General features: G+C 45.2%; 1 protein-coding gene across 3 annotated transcripts; it reads left to right on the plus strand.

The window, feature by feature from the left end:
• The first annotated feature begins 1087 nt into the window (after positions 1 to 1087).
• nr4a3 (nuclear receptor subfamily 4, group A, member 3) lies at positions 1088 to 22595 on the plus strand. 3 transcript variants are annotated; one of them, XM_083989571.1, is made up of 8 exons: positions 1088 to 1329; positions 4461 to 4631; positions 8580 to 9415; positions 14338 to 14467; positions 15259 to 15422; positions 15552 to 15751; positions 18940 to 19118; positions 20935 to 22595. In XM_083989571.1, exons 3-8 carry the CDS (start codon positions 8582 to 8584, stop codon positions 21195 to 21197), a joined length of 1770 nt encoding a protein of 589 aa, XP_083845697.1. In that variant the 5' UTR covers positions 1088 to 1329; positions 4461 to 4631; positions 8580 to 8581; the 3' UTR covers positions 21198 to 22595. The 3 variants fall into 3 exon arrangements, with proteins under 3 accessions (XP_083845697.1, XP_083845698.1, XP_083845699.1); XM_083989572.1 differs by lacking the exon at positions 1088 to 1329 and adding an exon at positions 5303 to 5384 and having other exon boundaries at positions 4458 to 4631; XM_083989573.1 differs by lacking the exon at positions 1088 to 1329 and having other exon boundaries at positions 4458 to 4631.

Below are 22595 nucleotides of genomic sequence, written 5' to 3' on the forward strand. Positions count from 1 at the left end.
CTTAGTCGCGGATAGAGACTGGGGACTTCAGTAGTGGTCATAAGGTCAGAGGGGAGCCAACCTCTAGTGATGAAAGGGACTGGAAGCTGCATTTTAATGGTGTAATTTGTCCCAGTGAAGTTTATTCTGCCTTAAATAGGCTTATTGTATGTTGAAAATGTATCCTATTTTATACAGTAATCCATTGTAGCAAATGAAACAAATAGTGTAGTAAGAAGTGCAATATTTAGGTAGTCTTTAAAATGCAGGAGGAAATAGAATAGCCTAGTTTATAATGACAGTCAAGTAAGCACCATGAAATTGTAGCTACTATAGGTCTACCTGAGTGAATGTAGCTGTTTTCCACCATTGACAAGATATACATTAATATATATGTATGTATGTATGTATGTATGTATGTATGTATATATTGCCCTTTTGAAAAAGTACATGATATCCAGCACATGATTTGATTTAAGTTTTTATTTAGCCTTTTTGATTTAATACGATTTGTCTAATAAGTCGTTTTTTGTTTTTTTTTGTTTGTTTTTTTCAAGCAAAATAATATTTTCTTGTTATTTGGATTTTGTTTTAAAGCTTTCTAATCTACTTTCCGCGGTGCTGCCAAGCCTCAAATCTGGACTGAAGAGCACATGTTGCATGGCTGTCTGCCATAAACCAGTAATTGCGCAAGCTCGCCCGCCGGATCCCCCTCGACTTCCTCCGCTGCAACCATCAAACCAACCGCCCCTCTCTCTCTCTCTCCCTCTCCCTCTCTCTCCTCCAGTCTCTGGCACGGCTCGCAGGGCTTATGTGTCTGGTACTGTACAGAGAGAGAGAGAGAGGGAGCGCGAGAGAGCTCTACTTTGAGTGACGTCACCTCTCCCATGGCGTCACATTGACGTAGCGCATACCAAACCACTCTATGTGGAGGCAGAGCCGACATAAATGCACTATTTGACTTTCTCCCCTCAGACGGCGCACATAAACAAACCCGCGTTACAACTCCACACTTTGCAAAGCACCCATCAGCACCGACACACTCGGCTCGCGGACGCAGACACACTCCTTATTCTACTCGGGGAGTTTTTATTTTTATTTTTTAAATTTTCTATTTCATCTTTTTTCTACTTTGCTCTACTTCAGAAAAAAGTGAGAGGAAGAACTTTTTCAACCACCGATGTATCCTGTACGTTTCCAATTCGACTAAGACTTTTTATTTTATTTTATTTTTTATTTATATAGTTTTCTCCTTATCACTTCGGCTCTTGGTGATTATTCTGGATGGGAAAGGGATACTTCATGCGAGGTTATTACCACATGTAAAGACGGAACCGCTACGGCAAACAAGTAAGTAACCTAAATTGTGAATGAATGAATCAGTGATATTCCGCCGTATAACGGACTTGTTAGACTGGACCAAACATTTACGCGCGGCTGTACCCTATGGTTTTTGCTTCTGTTACCTCTTGATCTTATGTCATGTTCAATTTATTGTGTGATCGCATCATCGGTGTCTGGTCTGTCCAACTTTGTGCCTGTAACCTGTTGATACTATGTCAACCCCAGTCCGGTACACAGCAGTTCACATCCGTGTGTCCGTGTGTGTTGTTGTCACCAAGAGCAAATGAAGCTGAAATCGAATTTAATTTGCGCTGGGAAGGTATCATATCCTTTCTGGTTGTCATGGAAATGAGATGCCTCTCACTCACACAATGAATAGTGGAGTCAGACGCACTAATGGTCTGAGTGGAGAATAGGCTAACCTACATTCAGACAGGGGCTGAGAGAGAAGGAGAGTTAAAGCTCTTTGATTTCATGCCATGTGTGTTTTTTATTATTATTGCTATTTATTTATTCATGTAGGATTTTCTGGGGAGGTTGTTCTGTTAATGAGGGATTTTTAACATGTGGTGTGTTTGAGTGTGGAGCACTAGTGGGTGTGTTTGTGTTTATATACCATGTCATTGTCATAAGTAAGCATGCAGCCATATGATTCCTTATCCTGATCAACTAAGGTTTTAATTGTTTTCCAAGTAACTTTGATTCATGTAAGATACAATCTGGTCATATAGCCTACTCTGACTGGTGGCCAATTGCAAATGTAAGCAGTCACACTGTTTTTGTGGAGACACGACCTCTCCTCCCCATTGATCGCAAGAAAATCAACCTCAGCCATTCACCAGAAAGTCATAGTACATCAGATTTCAGAAATCATCCGTGAAGTATTTCCTAGAAAACATTTGAGGACAACCCGGGCACTGTGTTCAATAGACGAGCAGCTGCCAAGCCCTTCGGTTAGCCTATATCTACGTAAAGTTTATATGTTAAGGCTTGTACACACAGATTAGTCTATATAACCCTAGTCTAACCCTAACTTGCTGATTTTACACTTCTTTCTCTCACACACTCAGGTTTACGCAGGCACTTCTGACAGCTTCCCTCTCGGGGCTGATTTACAGTACTCACATATTTCTCCTGTCTCTCCTTTATGTCCTCTCTTTTCTCTGGCTCTGTTTGCTGGAAGCCTCGCGCTGTCCGCGGTTATTGGTGCGAGGGGGCTACCGGGGGCTACCGGCGCTCCGGGGCGCGTGCTTTGCAGCTCTTACGTTGTTCTCTTGGTTACCGGTGCGCGCAGGGCCAGAGCCCCACCGGCCGACTCGGCCTGAGAAGAAAGCAAGGGTGGGGGACACGTTTGTTCATTTAGAGAAAAACAAATAGACTGAGTGTCTCACTTTGCAGAAAAAATGCGCCTCCTTATTCTTTTTTTTATATAGGGAATATACTTGTGAGCCCTCCACAAAGGTTATGACAAGAGCGCATTTACGCGCAATTACGCTCCTAACTTGTTTAGTAAAACAACGAGGCTATGATGCTTAGGATCAAAGAATATGTTATTTATGCTGCTACCATAACCAACTAGTTTTTGGCCTTTTCTGAATCCAAGTGGCTCAGAAGTGAATAATAGTTTAACTGTTCGAAATTATCCATAATCAAATAAATGTTATGCAGCCTGACTTGTTTGTTTACTCTGGTTTGTCTTTTTTCTTTAATTCAACATATTGGCAGCCTCTGTGGGGCATTAAAATTGTATAACAGCCATGTCCTGACCAAAGAACCATCAAAAGAGTTCATAGGTCCAGTGCTTCGCCTCGGGGAGAGTCTTAAAGTCTAAGTCCAGACAGTGGAGAAAAGTGCCCCCTTTATTTAACAAAAAGTGGACAAGTTTGATCTGTTGACACAGAGATTAAGAGATGACAGCGGGCTGCAGGTGCCTGTAGCCATCGATAGTCTGCTATGACGGCTGAGGCTTGTCAACACACAATTTGAGATGCATACTGGGAGACTGAGTGGTCTCCCAGTTTGACCGTATCCTAGAGTGTGTGTGTGTGTGTGTGTGTGTGTGTGTGTGTGTGTGTGTGTGTGTGTGTGTGTGTGTGTGTGTGTGTGTGTGTGTGTGTGTGTGTGTGTGTGTGTGTGTGTGTGTGTCAGACAAACGAGAGAGGGAAAGAGAGAGTGTGTGTGTCTTTATAAGTGTGTGTGTGTGTGACAGAAAGGGGGCGCTATGGGCCTTGAAATCCAGTGGCCACGGTGCGCCCTGCTGCAGTGAGAGGGAGTTGGAGGCGCACGGCGCACAGGAGTCCGCTGGTTTGGTTTCGGGTCCGACTCTCCAAAAAAATTCCACATTTGTCTCTTCCTCTGGATGAACCCTGAGCAGGAGAATACGGTGGTGATCAGAGACAAGAGAAGCGATGGCCTGGATCCACTGGCACAGGCTGCTTTTATAAAAGTTAGCACTTTTGTAGGTCTGTATTTGTAGAAGTTGTGTGTAGCCTTTTTATGGCCTCGTTGATTTTGTCTTTTGTAGCAAAAAAAGAAAATTATAACAACAGAGCGCTGCTTAGTGATAGAATGAAACCTGTCGCCCACGTAAGTGCAAGTCTTGAAATGAGCAAAAAGTACTCAGTTGTGGTTCCTCATATTATCTTTGTAGCGTTGATTCAAAGTCATATTTAATGTCAAAACTGTCCTAAATGTGTAGAGCTTTCTCTTTCTTTGTAATTCCATGGTTTTACATAGATTGTTGCAGTGATCCTATGTGCCCTTCGGCACAGTGGCATTTGGTTCTGACGTGCGCAAAACAGTTTGCACGCTCTCCTTTTCATTCTGTCTGCACCACTCAGATTTTCTGGAAATAGTTCAATCTTTTTTACTGTAAAATGAAACCTGCTCATTCTCCTTAAATTGTGGCAACATTTCTCTGTGCCAGTGTTTTGGCGCGTTTTGAATGTTGTTAACTCCAAGCTCATCTAGAATTTTTTTTTTTGAAGTTTTTTTTTTTGAAGTTTTGAGAGACGATGAAAGGATAGGATTCCTGATCAGGCAAATGCTATAACATCAGTCGCACTTACCGACAGACAGGGTCTCTGAGCGACAGCAGCCACCACATCTCTGGCTCTAACCCAGCGTCTCTCCTCCAGACACAGGTTCGGAAGAGCGCGCCCAGCCGAGCTTGGAGCCCCGGCGATCGGACACTTCCTCTGCGACGCCTGCCGAGCCCTCCCAGCTCCAGGAGCCCTGTCCCGGCCGCAGCCACGCCACCCATCAACCCCGGACACCCAGCACCATTCAGCGCGAAGCTCTATCACCAGGTACAGACCGCGGGACACCGAGCCTTTCCTTTTCACTTTCATTTTCCTTACTTCTTTCTTTCTTTGTTTCTTTCTTTTTCTCCACTGCATCTCTCTTTTCTGATGATGCTTTTGAAGTGAGAGACTGTTGTGAGGAAGATATTTGTGCACTCATTGTGGTGTGATATAGTTGTCTGTTTATGTTTTAGTGCAGGAAAAAATGCTTGATAGTAATTAGTCGTTAAATCGGATTGTTGTTTTTTTCCACCTCACTTCTTTACTCTTATTAAAATACAAGATGATGAAGTTGAAGAACAAACTGGGGATCTTCTCTCTGTGTGTGTCGGCTTGCAAGTGCGGACAGAGTTGACATTTCGACCATTACATAAACTAGGAGAAATTAAAAAAAAAAAAAGAAGAAGAAAAAAGACTGTTCAGACTAGGCACATCTAGATATTTATAGATATCAATAGATATTTAACATATAGTCTGGTGGTGTAATTGTGTCTCTCTGCTTTGTGTGTTTATTTGTGTGCACATGTTTAAAAAAAAAAAAAAAAATCACATTATTCCATGAATGAGAGGCCAGTGAATTCAAACTATTGATTTTATAGATCACTGCCCAAAAATAAAGAGAAGAAAAATCTGTGTTTTTGTACTTATGTCTGAAACTTAATGTTTTTATTTGTTAGATCTATGGCATTCTGACAATGAACAAGCGCACTCAGTTATTGGAACAGCTGCAGTTTGTCCAGTTGAAATGCACACCTCGAGGTTAGAGACTGTTTCCCTTTGCCTCACTATGCTGCACCACCTGTGTCTGACTCTGCTTGGGTTGTCTGTCCTCTTGCTTGCACACACACATAGACACACACACACACACACACACACACACCTTCTTGCATGCAAGTGCAACAAAAAGGTGATCTGATGGTGGTGTTGGAGTGTAGAAGGGTTCCCTAAAGATTTGCTTGGGTGATATGAAAATAGAGATGCTCCACTGATACAACTCTATTTGTATTGGTGGGAGGTGTGTGTGCAGAGAGGCTGTGTGCTGGTGTGTGTGTGTGTGTGTGCGTGTGTGTTACTGAGTGAAAGCGAGGCAACCCACCAAATGTAAAGCACAGAGGAGGATGATATGTTAGCAGACAGAAGTGGTTTTACAGGTTCCTCCCAGGATAAGGGCACATGTTATTGGCAGAATGAGCCATATGCAGGTTCATGTTGACATCTTGAACATCATTGGTGATGACAATATGCGTGTGTGTATGCATAGCCTACAAGTGTGTATGAAAAAACAACTCATCAAAAGCTTCTTTCCTCACCTAACCCACACAGAAACACACATCATATAATCCACACCAGTCAAACATGTTGTGTTTGTCTTACAACATAATTTACTTTTCATCTCTAAGTCTCAGACAAACCCAACGTCAGTCATTGGTATTTAAAATATAAGTGTGTGCATGTAGCTGCTGTCAACATAGGCTACTGTATATGACAGGTGCAAAAAGACATGAACTAACCCCACACCTACCTACACAAGCACACACACACACCAGCATTGATCTGAGGCTTGACCTACTGACACAACACTGAGAGCCACAAAGTTCGCCACTTTACTTTTCCCCTCCCCTCACGGTTTTTTTTCTCTATAGCTCGTGTCTCTCTCTTCCTCCCCTGATGCCTAATCAGATGTAAAAGTATTTAGGTATAGCCCAGAAAGGCCCCATGACGCCCATAATGTTGCATGTGTGTTTTTCCACGTGGGTTGAAGAGCTGGTCACTCGCAGAAGAAGAAGAAGAAGAAGAAGAAAAAATCATGACGTCAAACACACGTAGGCCTGCAGCTTGACTCATATCCTCAATTTAAAAAAAAAAAATCTTGCAACTTAATATCCCCTTTGAGACATGTTGTAATTCTTTCTGTATGGCTCATATACTTACGACTGAAATAAATCACTGACATTTGTTATACTTTTACTTCCGCAATACATAAGAAAATTATTATTTTAGGTTGGAATTTTATTTTTTTTTAAACAATTGTAAAAAAAATAAAAAATAATAGGCTAATAATAAAATAAAATAAAGGAATTAATAAGTAAACAAATAAATAAATAAAAGAATGTAGATGAGTGCCCCTTATAATGTTTTTTTTATACTTAATTAACGCTTTGAGTCATCCTTTTGTTTTTTGAGCCCCCGCAGCCAAAACGCATAGCCTACTAGCCTCAGGTAGCCATGATTTAATTGAATTAGAGCGGCTAAAATTAATGTGTCACTCTGTTTGTTTCCTCTGTGAGCAACATCCATGCAGTTTATTAGGCATATATGACTACATCTGAAAGTTGCAGGGCTATTTTTGAAAATGTATTATTGGTTCCTTATTAGTAGAAGTTATTTAATCCAGGGGGAAAATGAGATTTTATGAAGTTAGGGGACTTTTATTTTGTTAAAAACCGGATTGGAGCCGCTAATAAAAACTAATAGGCTTTAACCCCCTGTGTGTGTGTGTGTGTGTGTGTGAGTGAGTGAGTGTGTGTGTGCGTTTTGGATGGAGGTATTTTGTGAGTGCTTTAACAACAGCAGGACCGATATGTCCCGTATTTGACTAGACAAACATGACGCGCCTGGAACAGGGGCGATTACGGCAGCGCGCGCACATGCTGGGCGTCAATGGGAGCAGCGCTGTGTTGACAGTTCCCTGCTCAGGAGCGACGAGCAAACAACACTAAACCCTGACTGCGCTGACACTCATGACTGATTAGCCCGCACACACTCATCATGCACACACACACACGTGCACGCTCAGACACACGCACGCAAATGCAGGTGGAGTATATTACGTCAGAGGTTTGATAAGGGAAGACCATATAGTCCACTTAACTCACACACACACACACACACACACACACACACGCAAACACACAGATGATGAGGTGGTGGCCTGCTGCTGTGACTGTGCCAGAATTAAATCAAGGGGAAAACTCAAGACATGCCGACTGGCGTCTGCTGTAGTTAGAGGGAATATCTATGTCTGTGTGTGTGTGTGTGTGTGTGTGTGTGTGTGTGTGTGTGTGTGTGTGTGTGTGTGTGTGTGTGTGTGTGTGTGTGTGTGTGTGTGTGTCTGTGTCTGTGTGGTTTAATGTATGTATGATCTGTGTAAGCATCCAGCACCACCATGGGGTTTCATTGTTATTATTTAATGTTATCTCATCTGCTTTGCTATTTGATTAACATGCACACACACACACACACACACACACACACACACACACACACACACACACACACACACACATGGGCTGGATCTATGCTTTTCTGATCAACTTGAGCTTCTCTAACTGAACTAACTGCAGGAGAATCAGCAGCGTTTGAGGTTGAGAGTGTGTGTGTTTGTGTGCTCCAAATATTTCTGCTATACCTATTCAGTAAAGTGCAACAAGTGTTGAAGTGTTAAAGCAGGAAATTGGGTAAATGGCAGTCAATGGAAAGATTTGTTCAAAGCTTTTTTTTAAATTTTATTCCTTGAAAGGTGTATTCAGAAAACTTTTACAACATTGCAAAATCTCTGACACTTCAATGTCTGAAAAAAAACCAACTGCCTGTTCCAATAGAGCTGTGCAGAAATCTTTTTGTCATTCACTGTTTTAATAGTTGACCCTGTTTAGCAGTTACCTTTGTGTGCATGTGCTACTTGTAGAGTCTTGATCCTGAAGAATTACTGTAGGATTATTCCTCTACTGTGTGTTTGTGGCCAGTCTCCTTTTTGAAGTCCTGCTTCTCTGTTCAAATCAGTGTTGAACTAATATGTCATTAAACTTTCTCCTCTGACTAATGATTGTTGCCGTACAGCCGTTCCCTACTAACACCATAAAGATGCTTATTGATTGGACGGTTTCTTTGTAAATGCGTGGTGTGATGTGCCACGCAGCTCTGACCGATGTGTGTGCTCTGTCTCCCTGGCAGACATGCCCTGTGTGCAGGCTCAGTACGGGCCCGCCCCTCCAGGCTCAGCCTACTCTGGCCAGTCCTTCAGTTACCAGGGCGACAGCTACGGCTCTGACCTTATGACCCATGACTACACCAAGCTGGACCTAGGCGGGGGTGAGATCTCCGCCGCCGCCACCACCTCCCTCCCCAGCTTCAACGTCTTCGTGGAGGGGAGCTACGAGCCCAAGTCCTCCTGCCTCTACCAGATGCCCACGCACCGGCCCACCATCAAGAAGGAGGAGGACAGCTACCCCACGGCCTCGTCGCTGGACGCCATGACCTCCTCCACCATGTACTTTAAACAGTCACCCCCGTCCACTCCCACCACCCCTTCCCTGCCGCCCCAGCCCGGCACCTCCTTCCTCTGGGAGGACCACTCCCTCGCTCCTCCGACGCATCCCCACTCTCTGGGCTCCGGCATGGACACCGGTCCCCTCAAGTCGCCCCGATTTCCCCACTTCTACCAGCACTCGCCGCCCCACAGTGGCGGCAGCGTTGGCGGCTACGAGAGTCTGGGCGGAGGACTGGTTCGAACCTCCTCCTCCTCCTCATCATCATCATCCTCAGTCTCCCATCCTCACGGCCCACCCCTGGAGCAGCCCATGTACCAGCTGCACCGTGGGGCTGGGGGCGGCAGCCTCGCTTTCCGCTCCCTGGCTCTCGGGCCCTGTGGTCCGCTACTAGGGGACGGCCTGCCCTCGCCTCCCCAGCGCGGCCCCCAAGGAGAGGGCACCTGTGCAGTGTGTGGGGACAACGCAGCCTGCCAGCACTACGGCGTACGCACCTGTGAGGGCTGCAAAGGCTTCTTCAAGGTAAAAACCCCTCAAAGCTTATCGGTCATATGAAAAAACTGAGTTGTAGGCACAACTTAAAGCTTTTATCTTTACTTTTGCAAAGCTTTAAACTGCCTCTACCACTTTTTTTTTTTTTTTTTTTTTAGAGTAGGTTGACTTGTTTATATCAGTTGGTCTGAATAAGACACAGCCCAAGCTTATAAGTCTCTAAGTGCCCACTCCTCTTGTTTCTGACAACAGTACTTTCAGTTACACCAGCAGAGACACAATCAGATTCACGCTCACATTCATAACAGACATTCCACCTCTTAATATCGCCTACCATGTGTAAACTGACTGACATATTTCATGAAACAATTTTCTTTTTCACTTGTCCCTCTCCCACTCTACACCCTTCTCCCTGCGCTCTAAATCATTTTAAAAGTCATTACGAAAGCTCAAAACGCCCACAGGGGTTGTCTCTACCAGCAACCAAGTGGGCAAAGTGTGCATATGCAAGGTCTGTGTGTGCGCGTGTAACTGCTTGTGATGCATAAAAAAAACAAACATATTCTCTCTCGGACAACCAGGAAAGATCGTCCTCTGCGCTTGACGCTCTGCCACTCAGAAATAAAGTGCAGCGAGAGAGCTGTGGAAAAGGAATCCTCCTTGAAAATTAAATTTTCCTTTCAGTGCCTTTGTAGTAAATCAGTGGCCACAAAATTGACCACAATGTGCTGACATATTACCCTGGATGACATGAGTCAGTTTCAAGTTTGGTCCGTCGAGTGATTCAATCTAACACTTGTCGTCTTAGGTGTCTCACATCCCATGTTACAACGCACGTGCTCACGCACACAACACTCAGCCTCACATTACCAAAAGCCAGTTTTTAGTCACACTGAATTTTCATTTTACTTCAGCAAGTCATATAACACAATATAACAAAATAATTTGACACATGCAAGTGGTTCAGCACTTCATTCAGATTACAGTAGACTCCAATTCAGTCACACTGAAGTCAATTCTTTGCCCAGTTTTTGAATTATAAAGTTTTCCGGCACACCTGGTAACCATTCTATTGGTCGCATGAGACAAGAGAGTGAAAATTAAGAGACAGCAAAAAAGGAGGGTGCAAACACAGTGGTAATTGAATAATGCCTCTGGTAGGTGGAAATGAATTATCTTTCTTTTCAATTAGTTTCACAATTTGTTTTTATTTAGTAATTAATGAAAGCAGCGTCTGGTGGCAGCAGGCCGCGGGCTGTCTGCTTGCTGTAGCGCAATAGCAGCCACACAGCCTGTCAAACCTCACTATGTTTCCTTTACACTCACATGCAGATGCAACCAACCATGCACACCCCAACATGCGCACACAACCACACATCCACATATAGAAAAACATGTTTATTCATACAGTATCTTGTACATATTTTTCAGGCAGTCGCAATCTGAATACAGGATGTAACACCAGAAACCAAAACACACCTCAACACATGTGCTTTTTTTCTTTTCTTTTTTTTTCCATATTCATATTACCAGGCACATTATGTCCATTATCCTGATGGTTTTATTGTCCCTTAAAAATATGTTTCTGATTATATTTAATTATTCCTGAATAGTTATTAGTAGAGGTTTGCTGTAAATTATTGTTATTTCATTTGTGCAATTTGAAACACATTTTCACTGTGAATTAATTTTAGCTCTTAAACAAGTAGTTTTTCCTCTTAATTATTTTTGGCAGAATAATGCGTTCCATTCACTTGGTTTCCATTAATTCAATGAATCTATTCAGAATTGAATTTTTAGAATTAAAAACTAGATGTCAGCGGTCGGTATAATATGAAGATTATGTTAGAAACAAAGAAGAACATTAAAAAGTGACCTATTTTCATGCTTCTACTGTCCTAAGCAGTGAGTTACTTTAGCTGTGCTTTTATCAGTCCAAACACCCGCTCAGCTCAGTTCATTGCACATGATTTTTATTTTCCAGTGCTTGCACAGCGTACAAGTCATAAAAAGGTTGAGAGGTGGCAGAGGTGAAAGAAGACTGCATGGCAACATACACAAACTTCTAACACTTAAATGCGCATATAAGTAGATAATTTTATTCAGAAAAAAAAAGATGCAACCATATCAACACCCACACACATGCATAGACACAGATATATGTGTATGTGCACTTTTTAATGGGGTTACACTGAAGTTATTAAGTTATTCCATGAAGAAATTATGAAAAATCAGCTCACAAATACGACACAAAAATTTTTCACTACAAACCACCCATGCACTTTCTCTATAGACAGGCTGATTACCTCCGATTAAGAAGCAGAAGAGAGGAGGGGAGAGAAGAGACAGCGGGAGGAGGAGGGGGAGGAACAAAGTCCCTAAAGGCTTTTAATTTAAGCCAAGGCTATTAGCACATGTTACATGTCAAGAATCTGCCTCTGCATGCCTCCATGCAGCCCCCACAACACCCGCAGCATGTGAGCTTCTGGAAGCGTGTGTTCATTTGTGAATGTGCTTTTAGTGCACATAACTCATTCTTCAGCTTTTCCTTTTTTTACCTGAATCAAGTCTGTTCCCACACAAACACTGATGGGTAGGTTTTAAATTTATCATAAAGTGTCCTCATAGTGAAATTCAGCAGACGACATTCAAATAAATTACTGGACAGATGAGATTAATTAACTAGAATAAAGTATTATAGTCCACAGTAACACACACATTTATGGGCTGGCCTGAATAGCTGGCAATGTACAGAGCACAAGAGGGATCTACAGATTTGATAATTGTATTATATTGATAATTTGATTTAGTGTGTGTGTGTGTGTGTGTGTGTGTGTGTGTGTGTGTGTGTGTGTGTGTGTGTGTGTGTGTGTGTGTGTGTGTGTGTGTGTGTGTGTGTGTGTGTGTGTGTGTGTGTGTGTGTGTGTGTTCTTCCCTGCATATATTTAACGGCAGCCCATTGATGACTATCAGAGACTAGTTACACAGTATTAGCTGTATTAGCTCTGATATGTAGTGTCTGCTCAGATGCCAGTCCTGCTCCATGCTGTTTATTAGAAAGCAAAGTCACAAGCGCTTCAACGCACACACACACACACACACAGCAGCGGAGAGACAGGCTGGCACTCACTCATGAGAGCTCAATTTATCAGAACCTTAACTGATCATTTCAAACACAGGCTTTTCTGGGAAACAGCGATCCTATAAACGAGGCCCTGAGGTCACAGAGGGAAAAACTCCTTCATCAGACAATTACCAGGGTCAACACAGCCTGCACAGCTTTCACCTGAACCCCTATAACCTGCATGCAGGAAAAACACACAACAAAAGGTGGAGCTGTGGAAAAAAGAATATCAGTTCCAAACCTCAAACTATAAATCCACACAAAATAAGTTGACAGAGCTCAAGCATGTTAGTTTGTTTTTTTCTGCTGGACAACATGTACCGTGTTAATGTCTTTAAACTTTGCGTTGGCCTGGCCTCAGAGTTGTAGAGGTGTAAATAAACGCCGGCATGTTCAGGCTTTGTGCGTCATCCAGCCTCTCTCTCTCGGACTCCGACTAAACGGATGCTTTTTTCCCCCTTCAACCACATTAATGACCATAACTAACTTATCCTCGCGCGCACGGGTCACTGACCATTGAAGGGATGAGAGGGAGACATTCACAGTGATCTGCGATTCCATGGCAACCACTCTCATCCGGCGCAGGCGCCCATTACGCGCCAGTTCCGCACTCGCGCCGGAGCATATGAAATAATTGGTGTGTTATTGGTCTCCCGGGGGCACGGGCATGTGTGGCGCGAGGGGTTCCTAATTGGATTTATTTATTTTGATGTGTTTTAGAGGCGTTAAAGAAGAGGGGAAGCCGCGACACGTTCCCTGTGTTCCGTTTGTTTAATTTACAGTTTGATGTGGTGCTGCCGTGGACCGGAGACGCGACTCGACAGTGTATGAGATGTGCACACTTTCGTTTGTAGATTAAATAGTTTTGTTTAGCAGAGTTGCACCACAGGCAAAGGTTTTAATCCCCCTGCTAAATAGGCCTGTAAAGACTGGCAACATGCAACAGGAGGCCTCCAAACAACTGATGCTATAGGTCTGTCTGTGGTTTGTTTATATTAGGAATAATTACCTCATTTTAATAGACTTAATCTGCATTCTCACACTGCACTCGCCTATAAACCGAAGAAGCTGTAGGCTCCAGCCAGTGTCTGCCTACTTCTAATTCTCCTCAGGGGAACTTTTCATGGAGTCATTAGTGCGCTTACTCCACCTTGAGAACCCTCGACTGTCTTCACGCTCAACTCTATTCAGTCCCAGGTGCGCGCGCCAGAGCATTCAGGCATTCACTGTACCATCTCTGTTATTATTGTCTTTCATCCACGCGGGGAAGCGCACCCGACCCCCACGTGGACCCGTTTCTGATTTCATTTTAATAAGGTCAGTAATAATCGCGCGAGCCAGCCGAGGAGAAAACAGCTCCCGCGGGGCCCGTTGAGAGAGGCGCGATGCGCGAGGGCCCCGGAGGTGCTACGAGCTGACCCGCGAGCTTCACAAACAATCTGATCACGCAGGTCTCGCGGCCGCTGTCCTCCCCTCTACCCCCCCAGCCCACCTCCCCACCCCGCCCCTGTCTCGCGGGACCCGCTTCAGCACGCCACGCGCTCGGTCCCCATTGTCGGCTCCGGCGCTAATAAAATTGTCCCTCCTGCAGGCGAGTCTTGTTGGAAAATTAATTTTATCTAATTATACTGATGTCACCGCCGCCTTTCAGCGCGTAATTAAAATCTGACCTGCGAGCTTCTGCTTTCATTCTTTGATGGGGAGGGGGAAAAACAGAAATTGAATTAAACAAATCACATATTAGGTGGATGATTGTGTTTGGAGGCTGATTATCGGTATGCCTGTTTCTTCTCTCACTCTCTGTCTCTCTCTCTCTCTCTCTCTCTAGCGCACCGTGCAGAAGAACGCCAAGTATGTGTGTCTGGCCAGTAAGAACTGTCCTGTGGACAAGAGGAGACGCAACCGCTGCCAGTACTGCCGCTTCCAGAAGTGTCTCAGTGTGGGCATGGTGAAGGAAGGTAAGAGAGCCACACCTGATGCAGGATGTAGTCCAGAGACCTGGATGGTGCAGCAGCAGCAGCAGCAGCAGCAGCAGCAGCAGCAGCACAGATCTGACTTCTAGCCCCATGAAGATAAAGTTTGTCTTAGCAATTAGGCTTTATAGGCCACTAATGAGCTGGCCTGTGGCATCATCACACATATCCTTGCAGCAGTAACTCCCCTCTGCAGTGGAGTAGATTCAAAGTAGCACCAATAAGAGCTCATCCTCTGTGAACCTTGATCCCTGCGATGATTTTGATTTTGAAGCTGGCCGTCCCGTTTCAAGATTCCCACATTTCCGATCCTCTGCTGTGTGTCTTTGTGTCCGATGCAGCCGAGCTGCTGCTGCGTAGAGATGTTTTAGCGATGTGTAAAATCAGCATGACACCTCATTCTGCCCTCATTTCCCTGAGGTTTCTCACCTGTCTTACACATGTCATGTAATACCCCCACCCACATACACACACACATATAAGCACAAACAAACCCACACACACACCACACACACTTCCCTTTCCCATTATTACCCGTCTGCTCAGAGAACAGCTTCACTGCCATCTGCTGGCTAGTAACCACCTGGGTCGGGATTGTGGGAATGTTGGAGAGCTCCTGTGGAAAGAGCTTCTTTCCTGACGTTAACTCCACTGCGATATAATACTGATAACAAGCCTATCAGGAGGAGAATAGATGTTCTTTGTGTGCTCATGTGTAAATATCGCCATCTTCAATTGAACAACCTCTTCTGTCTTCTGTATTTCCTGGTTCACAGTGGTCCGTACTGATAGTCTGAAGGGGCGCCGAGGCCGTCTGCCCTCCAAACCAAAGAGCCCTCTGCAGACAGAAGCCTCCCCTCCTTCTCCCCCCCTCAGCCTGATATCGGCTCTGCTCAGAGCTTATTCCCACTGCACGCCCCGTGACCTCGACTACAGCCAGGTACACCCCACATCACTTAGCTCATTTCATTTCAGCTACAGAAATGTACCGTGTTAGGAAATAGACCTGGTTTACATGTTTTTTTCTGTTTTTTTTCTCGTTTCTCACTCACTCCTCCATGTCCCACAGTTCAGTGCTGCTGACCCTCCCTCCTCCTCCTCAGAAGCAGAGCACATCCAGCTCTTCTACAGGCTGCTCGCCATCTCAATGGAGACCACACGGTGCTGGGCCGACCGGCTGCCCGGTTTCTCCGAGCTTCAGCGCGACGATCAGAACCTCCTCATAGACTCTGCCTTCCTGGAGCTATTCGTCCTGCGACTGGCTCACAAGTAAGAGTGCGCACACAGATCCTGTAGAGAAAAAAAAAACAGCATGATGATACACTTAGGACTTTATCAGCAACTTAACTTCATTTGGCATCTCACGTTGTGTTAGTAACCACGGGTGCTTGATCCTTTACCATTACAGTACAGTGTGTAACTGTGTCGGCAAAGCTGTGCTGCTGCTGTGTTGGTGTATCTCCACAGTAGGAGTGGAGCTGAGTAATCGCCATATGATCCAAATTATGAATGGAGTCTGTAGCTATGACAGCGGCTACACCCACAGAGTTCCGCTCGGCTCGTCTGATATCTGACGCAGAGAGGAGCTCTGTGTGTGTTCGGCAAGCTAAAACTGTGCCGACATTGTGAACTGTGAATCGACGGGATCAATTCCATCTGAAAGGTGGTCAGCCGAGGAACTGAAGAGAGCTGTTGTAGAAGGAGATACATATTCAGCTCAGCTGACTGAAATAAACAGGGAATTAACTTAATTTACCTCATGCGTCCAGTGTGCGTCTGTAAGTCTGTGTGTAAAAGCACGTGTGTGTCAGTCGTTGGATACCTGTGGTGCCTTTATGGCTGCCCCGGCCCATCCTCGCCACAGAGCTGCCCTGGGTTACCGGTCTGCTCTCGTAAGGCATGTGGCTGGTTAAATTTATGGCGAGGGGGTGGGGGGGTGGTGCGGGCTACAAGCTCATCCTTTTGTCCGCTCTGTCATCGAGGGCAGACACATAAGCGCTCTTACTCACACACGCTGATGATGTAGAATAGCAACTTTCTCTCCTCCTGCCCAGTGCGCGTCCAGGTGCAGGGTGGGTAGAGGATGGGCGGTGGCATCACAGGCCCAGCAGGAGGGGCCACCAGGCTGGGACTCTGACTCACGCTGCGTGGCGGACTCATAGGGGCCTCTATCGAACACACGCATGCTCACACACTCTGCTCATCTTCCCCCTCGGCCAAAACTCCCACGGCACGGACGAAAACACACACAAACACGGCACTGTCTTACTTTCTCTCTGTTCCGTGAGAGCGAGAGATGTGGTCCACGCTCCCATCTCACTGTTGACGCGGCCCTGCATTGACCCTGTGTTTAACTCAGATGCCTCGCAGACCATCACCCCCCCCACCCCCCACCCCACACCCCAACCCCCTCTCCCCCTGTAAGCATATGTCTGTATGCCTGTGAGTGTGAGTGTGTGTGTGTCTGTGTGTGTAGAGTAAATTTGCTCCGCTCTTCTGGACCGGCATTGCTGTAAGCACCCCGTTACCAAACAGTTTCTGTGGTTATTGGTTGATTACCGTGGTGACAGTGTAGTCAGGGGTGAGTGGAATGTGTGGCGGACATCCAGCTGTGTGTATGTGTGTGTGTGTGTGTGTGTGTGTGTATGTGTGTGTATGTGTGTGTGTGTGTGTGCATCTGCATGGCTGCTTGTCTGCCAGCCTGTCTGTATAGTCCTGCTCATGTGCTACTATCAGACATGGGTCAAATTATTTTGGAATAATTCCTCACTTTGTTTTTACCCCGCTTACTGTGCTTGTTGGTGGAGTTTTACATCATCAGTACAATGCACACTTTGTCAGTAAAAACTCACAGACGTAGTGAAATGGCTTCATATTTTTATTATGTCTCAAGGCTCATACTGTAGCCATCAAGATGTTCTTTTTCGGTTTTACTCAATAAATTCCACCCATTTGTTTGCAGTAGAGGATAAATGTGTCCCATTTCCATTTTGCAGCATCGATTTATCAATCCATCATTCAAATGCAAAATGCTGCATATAATAAAATTTCAAACTATTTAATGCTTAATTTGAAGGAAATGTAATAAAAAATATTGCAGGCTCATAAGACTATTACATTAAAAAATAATGATGCAGCCATAAAACTGACTTGATTTGAATTCTGCTCAATATGAGTGCACAAAAACAGTGTGCAGCTCCAGAAGACAGCGCACCTCAGTGCACAGTTTGCAAAGAGAAAATGAAAGGGGAGTGTTCTTAGGGGTCGAGGCAGCAGGAACAAACAGTGAAAAATATTTTTACTTTATAGCGTATTCAAGATGTTTATTAAGGAGTCAACAATATAGTGTTTGTTACTGATTTGAAACTTAGCCTAGAAGAGACAATCTGGAGTAAAAGTCTCTCTCAGTAACAGGTGAAGAGTCTCTCCCTGCTGCATGAACCTTGACTTTCTTTTTCTCAGACGTCTTTTCCCCCTGCCTCTCGCTCAAGGCTTAACGCCTTGTACCTGATACCTAGTTCTAATTGTTTTTTTGTGTGTGTTATTGTTCTTATGGACGTATATGACTGGCAGAGTGGATGATGTGCGAGCATCTGTGTGCATGTGCTCTGCTGAGAGTGGGTGGAGTGCGTCTTTTAAACTGTAGTAAGGATAATTGCACACAAATGGTATTTCATCTTCTCCTCATAACTGCTAAACCAATGTTTGTGCAGGGTGTAATTTGAGGCTTCCCCTCTTTACCCCAGTTTCCCTCCTCTCTCTCTACCTCTCTCTTTCTCTCTCACCATCAGCTGTTCTCCAACCACCCACTTTGACCTTTCCACCTTTGTCCTGCATATTCAGCCTGTCTTAGCTTCCTGCAGCCCTCTGTTGTCTTCTTGAGATCCACCGACTAAACGCTGTAGCGGCTCCCTGCAGAAAGCCATGCACTAATAAAGACCAGTCATAGCCCTCCCTCGTTCACTGCTTGTTCTCTCTCCCTCTCTGCTTGATGGTAAAGGAGTGGGATGTTGTGTGTCGTGAGTAACTGATGGTTAAATACATCTGAGAAGCCTTTTCATTTCCTCATTAAGGCCTTGTGTTTCCACTGCACACCGCAGCCTGGGCACATTAAAGCCATAACAGTTTACCTATCTGCAAATACACACACACACACACAGAGCAGCCCTCTGCCCTAACCCTTCACCCCACCCTGCCAAAAGGAAACACAGGAATGTTTTAAAATGCTATAATTTGGAAAACACAACCTTAATCAGCTGCATGCCTGTGTTTGATGTGTGTCCCGTTTGTGTGTGAGTGTGCATACTGCCAGGTTTTCTCATTGTTTTTTATTGTAATTGTTTCCTTGCCCTGGTATCTCAAGCCATATTTACAATACATGAGGGAAAATACAGCATTTTGTTAGATGAGGGGATCTAACCAAAGTCTTCTTCTCCCTTTTTCTCTCTGTTTCTCAGGTCGATGTTGTCAGAGGATAAACTAGTGTTCTGTAACGGCTTGGTGCTGCACAGGTTTCAGTGCCTTCGTGGGTTCGGAGAGTGGCTGGACTCCATCCGGGATTTCTCTACCCACCTCCAGAACCTAAACCTGGATTCCTCTGCCTTCGCCTGCCTGGCCTCCCTCGTACTGCTCACAGGTAAAAACACAAGCCAGAGGCATCAGATTTCATCATCAGGTGCAAAAATAGCTATCTGTTTTCTTTACTTTTTAAAAGTATAGCACTATTAGCAACAAAAAAACTGCTGTCCATTATACAAGCTATTTTTATATCGTAAATATACTGATACAAATCCACACACACACACACACACACACACACACACACACACACACACACACACACACACACACACACACACACTCACTCCCCCTTCCCTTTGTCTGGCACTTTGTTTGTGGGTGATTCAGTGTGACAGTGATCAGGTGGACGCATCCACAAGCGTCACACATTTGCTGAAAAACACACATGTGCATGTGTGTTCTCACACATCCCTGCCTTAAACAAGAACTTGATACCCAGAAGCACCTGCTGCACCTGCCACACACCTGGCCCTCTAATCAGTGTGCAGTGCATGTGTGAAAAATGGAGGGAGACGTACAGCTTTCTCCGTGAACACAAATCTGAGACGAACAGAGGAGACAAGAGTTTAGTTGTCAGTAAAGCACATTAGAAATGCATTAGAAATAGTCAATTACCTATGTAGCCCAAGGTGACAGAGGACGCCCGTGCAATTAAGTGTTCACATTTCATTTTTTGCACCTTCACGTCAGAGTCTGGATCTGTACATAAATGTGTAATGGGTAAAATACCCCTCCCCCCACATGCAGCCACCTTCTCTTCCTCCACCTCCTCTTCCTCTGTCTAAGCCCTACAACCCCATCCTCACTCTCTGGGGGAGCACTTAACTCTGTGCTTGATCGACCAGCCCACCGTGGAGCACAGCTCCGGAATGGCGTCTGCGATGTTCTCAGTGGCGCTCTGCCACCTCGGCAAAGCACACAGCGCACTACCACGACTGAGCCACCAGAGCCACCAGGCAATCGACCACTTCAGAGTGGCCTGTGCAGAAAGGCAGCCATCGATCCCTCCCCAGGAGCCCACGCACAGGCAGAAAGAGGGGATAGGGAGAGCGAGAGAGAGAGAGAAGCGAGAGTGTGTGAGAGGTCTGAAAGCCACAGTGAAAGGAGCGCTGGAGTGACTCTGCAGCCACAAACACAGAACAAACAAAGGAGTCCCATAAACAAACAATAAATAAGCTTCAGATAATGGATACCTCAAAGTGAGACTGGTCTTAGCGACAGCCTCCCTGCAGCACCGACCAGCTCCTGTATGTGTGTGTGTGTGTGTGTGTGTGTGTGTGTGTGTGTGGGGCTGGACACCCTGTTCTCCACAGAATGAGTTAGTGTCACATTAAGCTTGGTGCGGGTGCCACTGAAGTTGCTATGGGCAGCAGTGTGTGTGTGTGTGTGTGTGTGTGTGTGTGTGTGTGTCTAATTTCATTTGGCTGCTCACAGGGCCGAATAATCAGCTAATTGTTGAGCACTTTTGTTTCTGTCATTGTCTTGAATTGCAGTGAATTGGACTGTGTCTATGTGTGTGATTGGGCAAATGTTTATATATATATGTATTGTGTGTGTGTGTGTGTGTGTGTGTGTGTGTGTGCGTGTGTGTGTGTGTGTGAGAGAGAGAGCGTAAACAGTGTGCAGGGGGCTTATTAGGTTAGACTGTGTATTGATCTGTAGTGAGTGAGACAGGTTAAGGCCTGTTAAGAACATGAGCCATACAGGCTAATGAGGTGGAATTCAATATAAAAGAAGATGTAGCTAATGCTCTTTCAGCTGAATGAGCTCTGATGTATGTGTGTGCGCGTGTGTATTTCTTTTTTCCCACTGACTTAATTTATGCCGTTTAATGAATTATTCCCCTAACGTCTCTGTCTGTCTCTCCACAGAGCAAGTCCCAGGTCTGAAGGACTCAAAGCGGGTCGAGGAGCTGCAGAATAAGGTGATTTGCTGTCTCAGAGACCACCTGGGTTGCGGTCCCTCTTCCTCCTCGTCCAAGGCAGCACCAACCCTGAGTCGCATCCTGGGTCTAAGGGCAGAGCTTCGTTCCCAGAGAACCCAGGGCCTTCAACGAATCTTCTACCTGAAGCTGGAGGATCTGGTACCACCCCCTCCGTTGATCGACAGGTTCCTGGACACTTTGCCCTACTGACGGCCTGGGCTGGTCGCACAGAGAAAGACCCATGTCACGTCCTGTTCGGGCCTTTTTCCCCCAACCTCTGGAGGAGCACGCACACACATCCAGAAGAGACTCACTCCCCTCTGGCTGATGCAGAGCAGAGAGAGCCAATCAAATGCTTTTCACTCCACAGGACAACCAATCAAGAGCGCCTTTTCACTCAAACGGACAACCAACTAAATGCTTTTCACCAGTATAAAAGACATTTGCTCAAACGCTTTATCACCTTTTTATTTGATCCTCCTATTTTTTCTCACGTGGGGAGGAGGACGAGGCTGAGTTGGGCAATGGAAAAATTACTTTTTGGTGTCCTCTATCTGTCTGGGTTGCAGTTCATCCAGCGGAGAAAAAAAAAAGAAAAAGAAAAAAAAAACAGAGGACATGGAGGTTTATGAGTACTGTTTATCTGTGTTTTGGCCAGGCTCATCTCGCCTGAGGACTTCTTTTTTGTAAAGAGGGAAGGGGAAGGTGTCATTGTGATCGAATGTTATCAAAGCTGAAGACGTCCCAGTGAGACACAAGTTGCTGTGCATTCAACTTCCTCCTGCTGAGAGGAAGAAGAGGGCGTTTTCTTAGAGAAATGTACTGAAATGTCAGAGGTCAGACAGTGCAAGCACAGACATGCAGAAATAGCACAGACAAGCAGGACACAGATTTTTCATAAACACATGGAAGTGGCTGTTGAGAGTTGGGCTCTTGATTCCAAGTGCAATTTCTTAAGTGCTATCTCACCACACAAGGAAGAGTGATGGAGAAGGAACGGTTTAATCTCAAACTCTAAATTATTTTAATACAAAGACTTGTCCTGTACTGTCAGTAGCTAAAAGAAAAAGAGACAGTCTCCGTCTGGCTTTAGACAGCAGCGGGGATACTGTGCACTAACGACTGATGACAGAGTCACTCAGACTTGAACTTGCTCTAGTATGTTGTTTTTTTTTATCAACTCATTTTGAAATCATAGGTTGAGTAGGAGTATGGAGGAATGAATATGGACAGAAATTGGCTTTTGAAGCACTTAACACCCTGAGAAGGGCTAGAGGCACAGACACACACCCTAACCCGCTCGCCTGCAGGACGGACGGCAGGGAGCCGGGGAGCGGAGGGTGCTCGACAGATAGCTGTACGTCCAGGGGTGGAACATTCCGCAGTCATGCTCTTTTTCTATTTGTTTCTATTGTGGAGGATGTGTGAGAGTGTGGAGGACATGGTTGCATACTGTCTTTGTGTGTACGCTTAGAGAAGCCAGGATCATATGCATGGTGTGTTATAAGCTGTCAAGAGCTGCCATAGCCTGTCAAAACAGCTCGACCTGTGTTTGTGTCTCAGACTGTGGCTCCACGGGGATCTCCCTGGGGCCTTCACCACCCACTC

This window comes from Trachurus trachurus (assembly GCF_905171665.1).
Source record: "Trachurus trachurus genome assembly, chromosome: 16".
Lineage (NCBI taxonomy): Eukaryota > Metazoa > Chordata > Actinopteri > Carangiformes > Carangidae > Trachurus > Trachurus trachurus.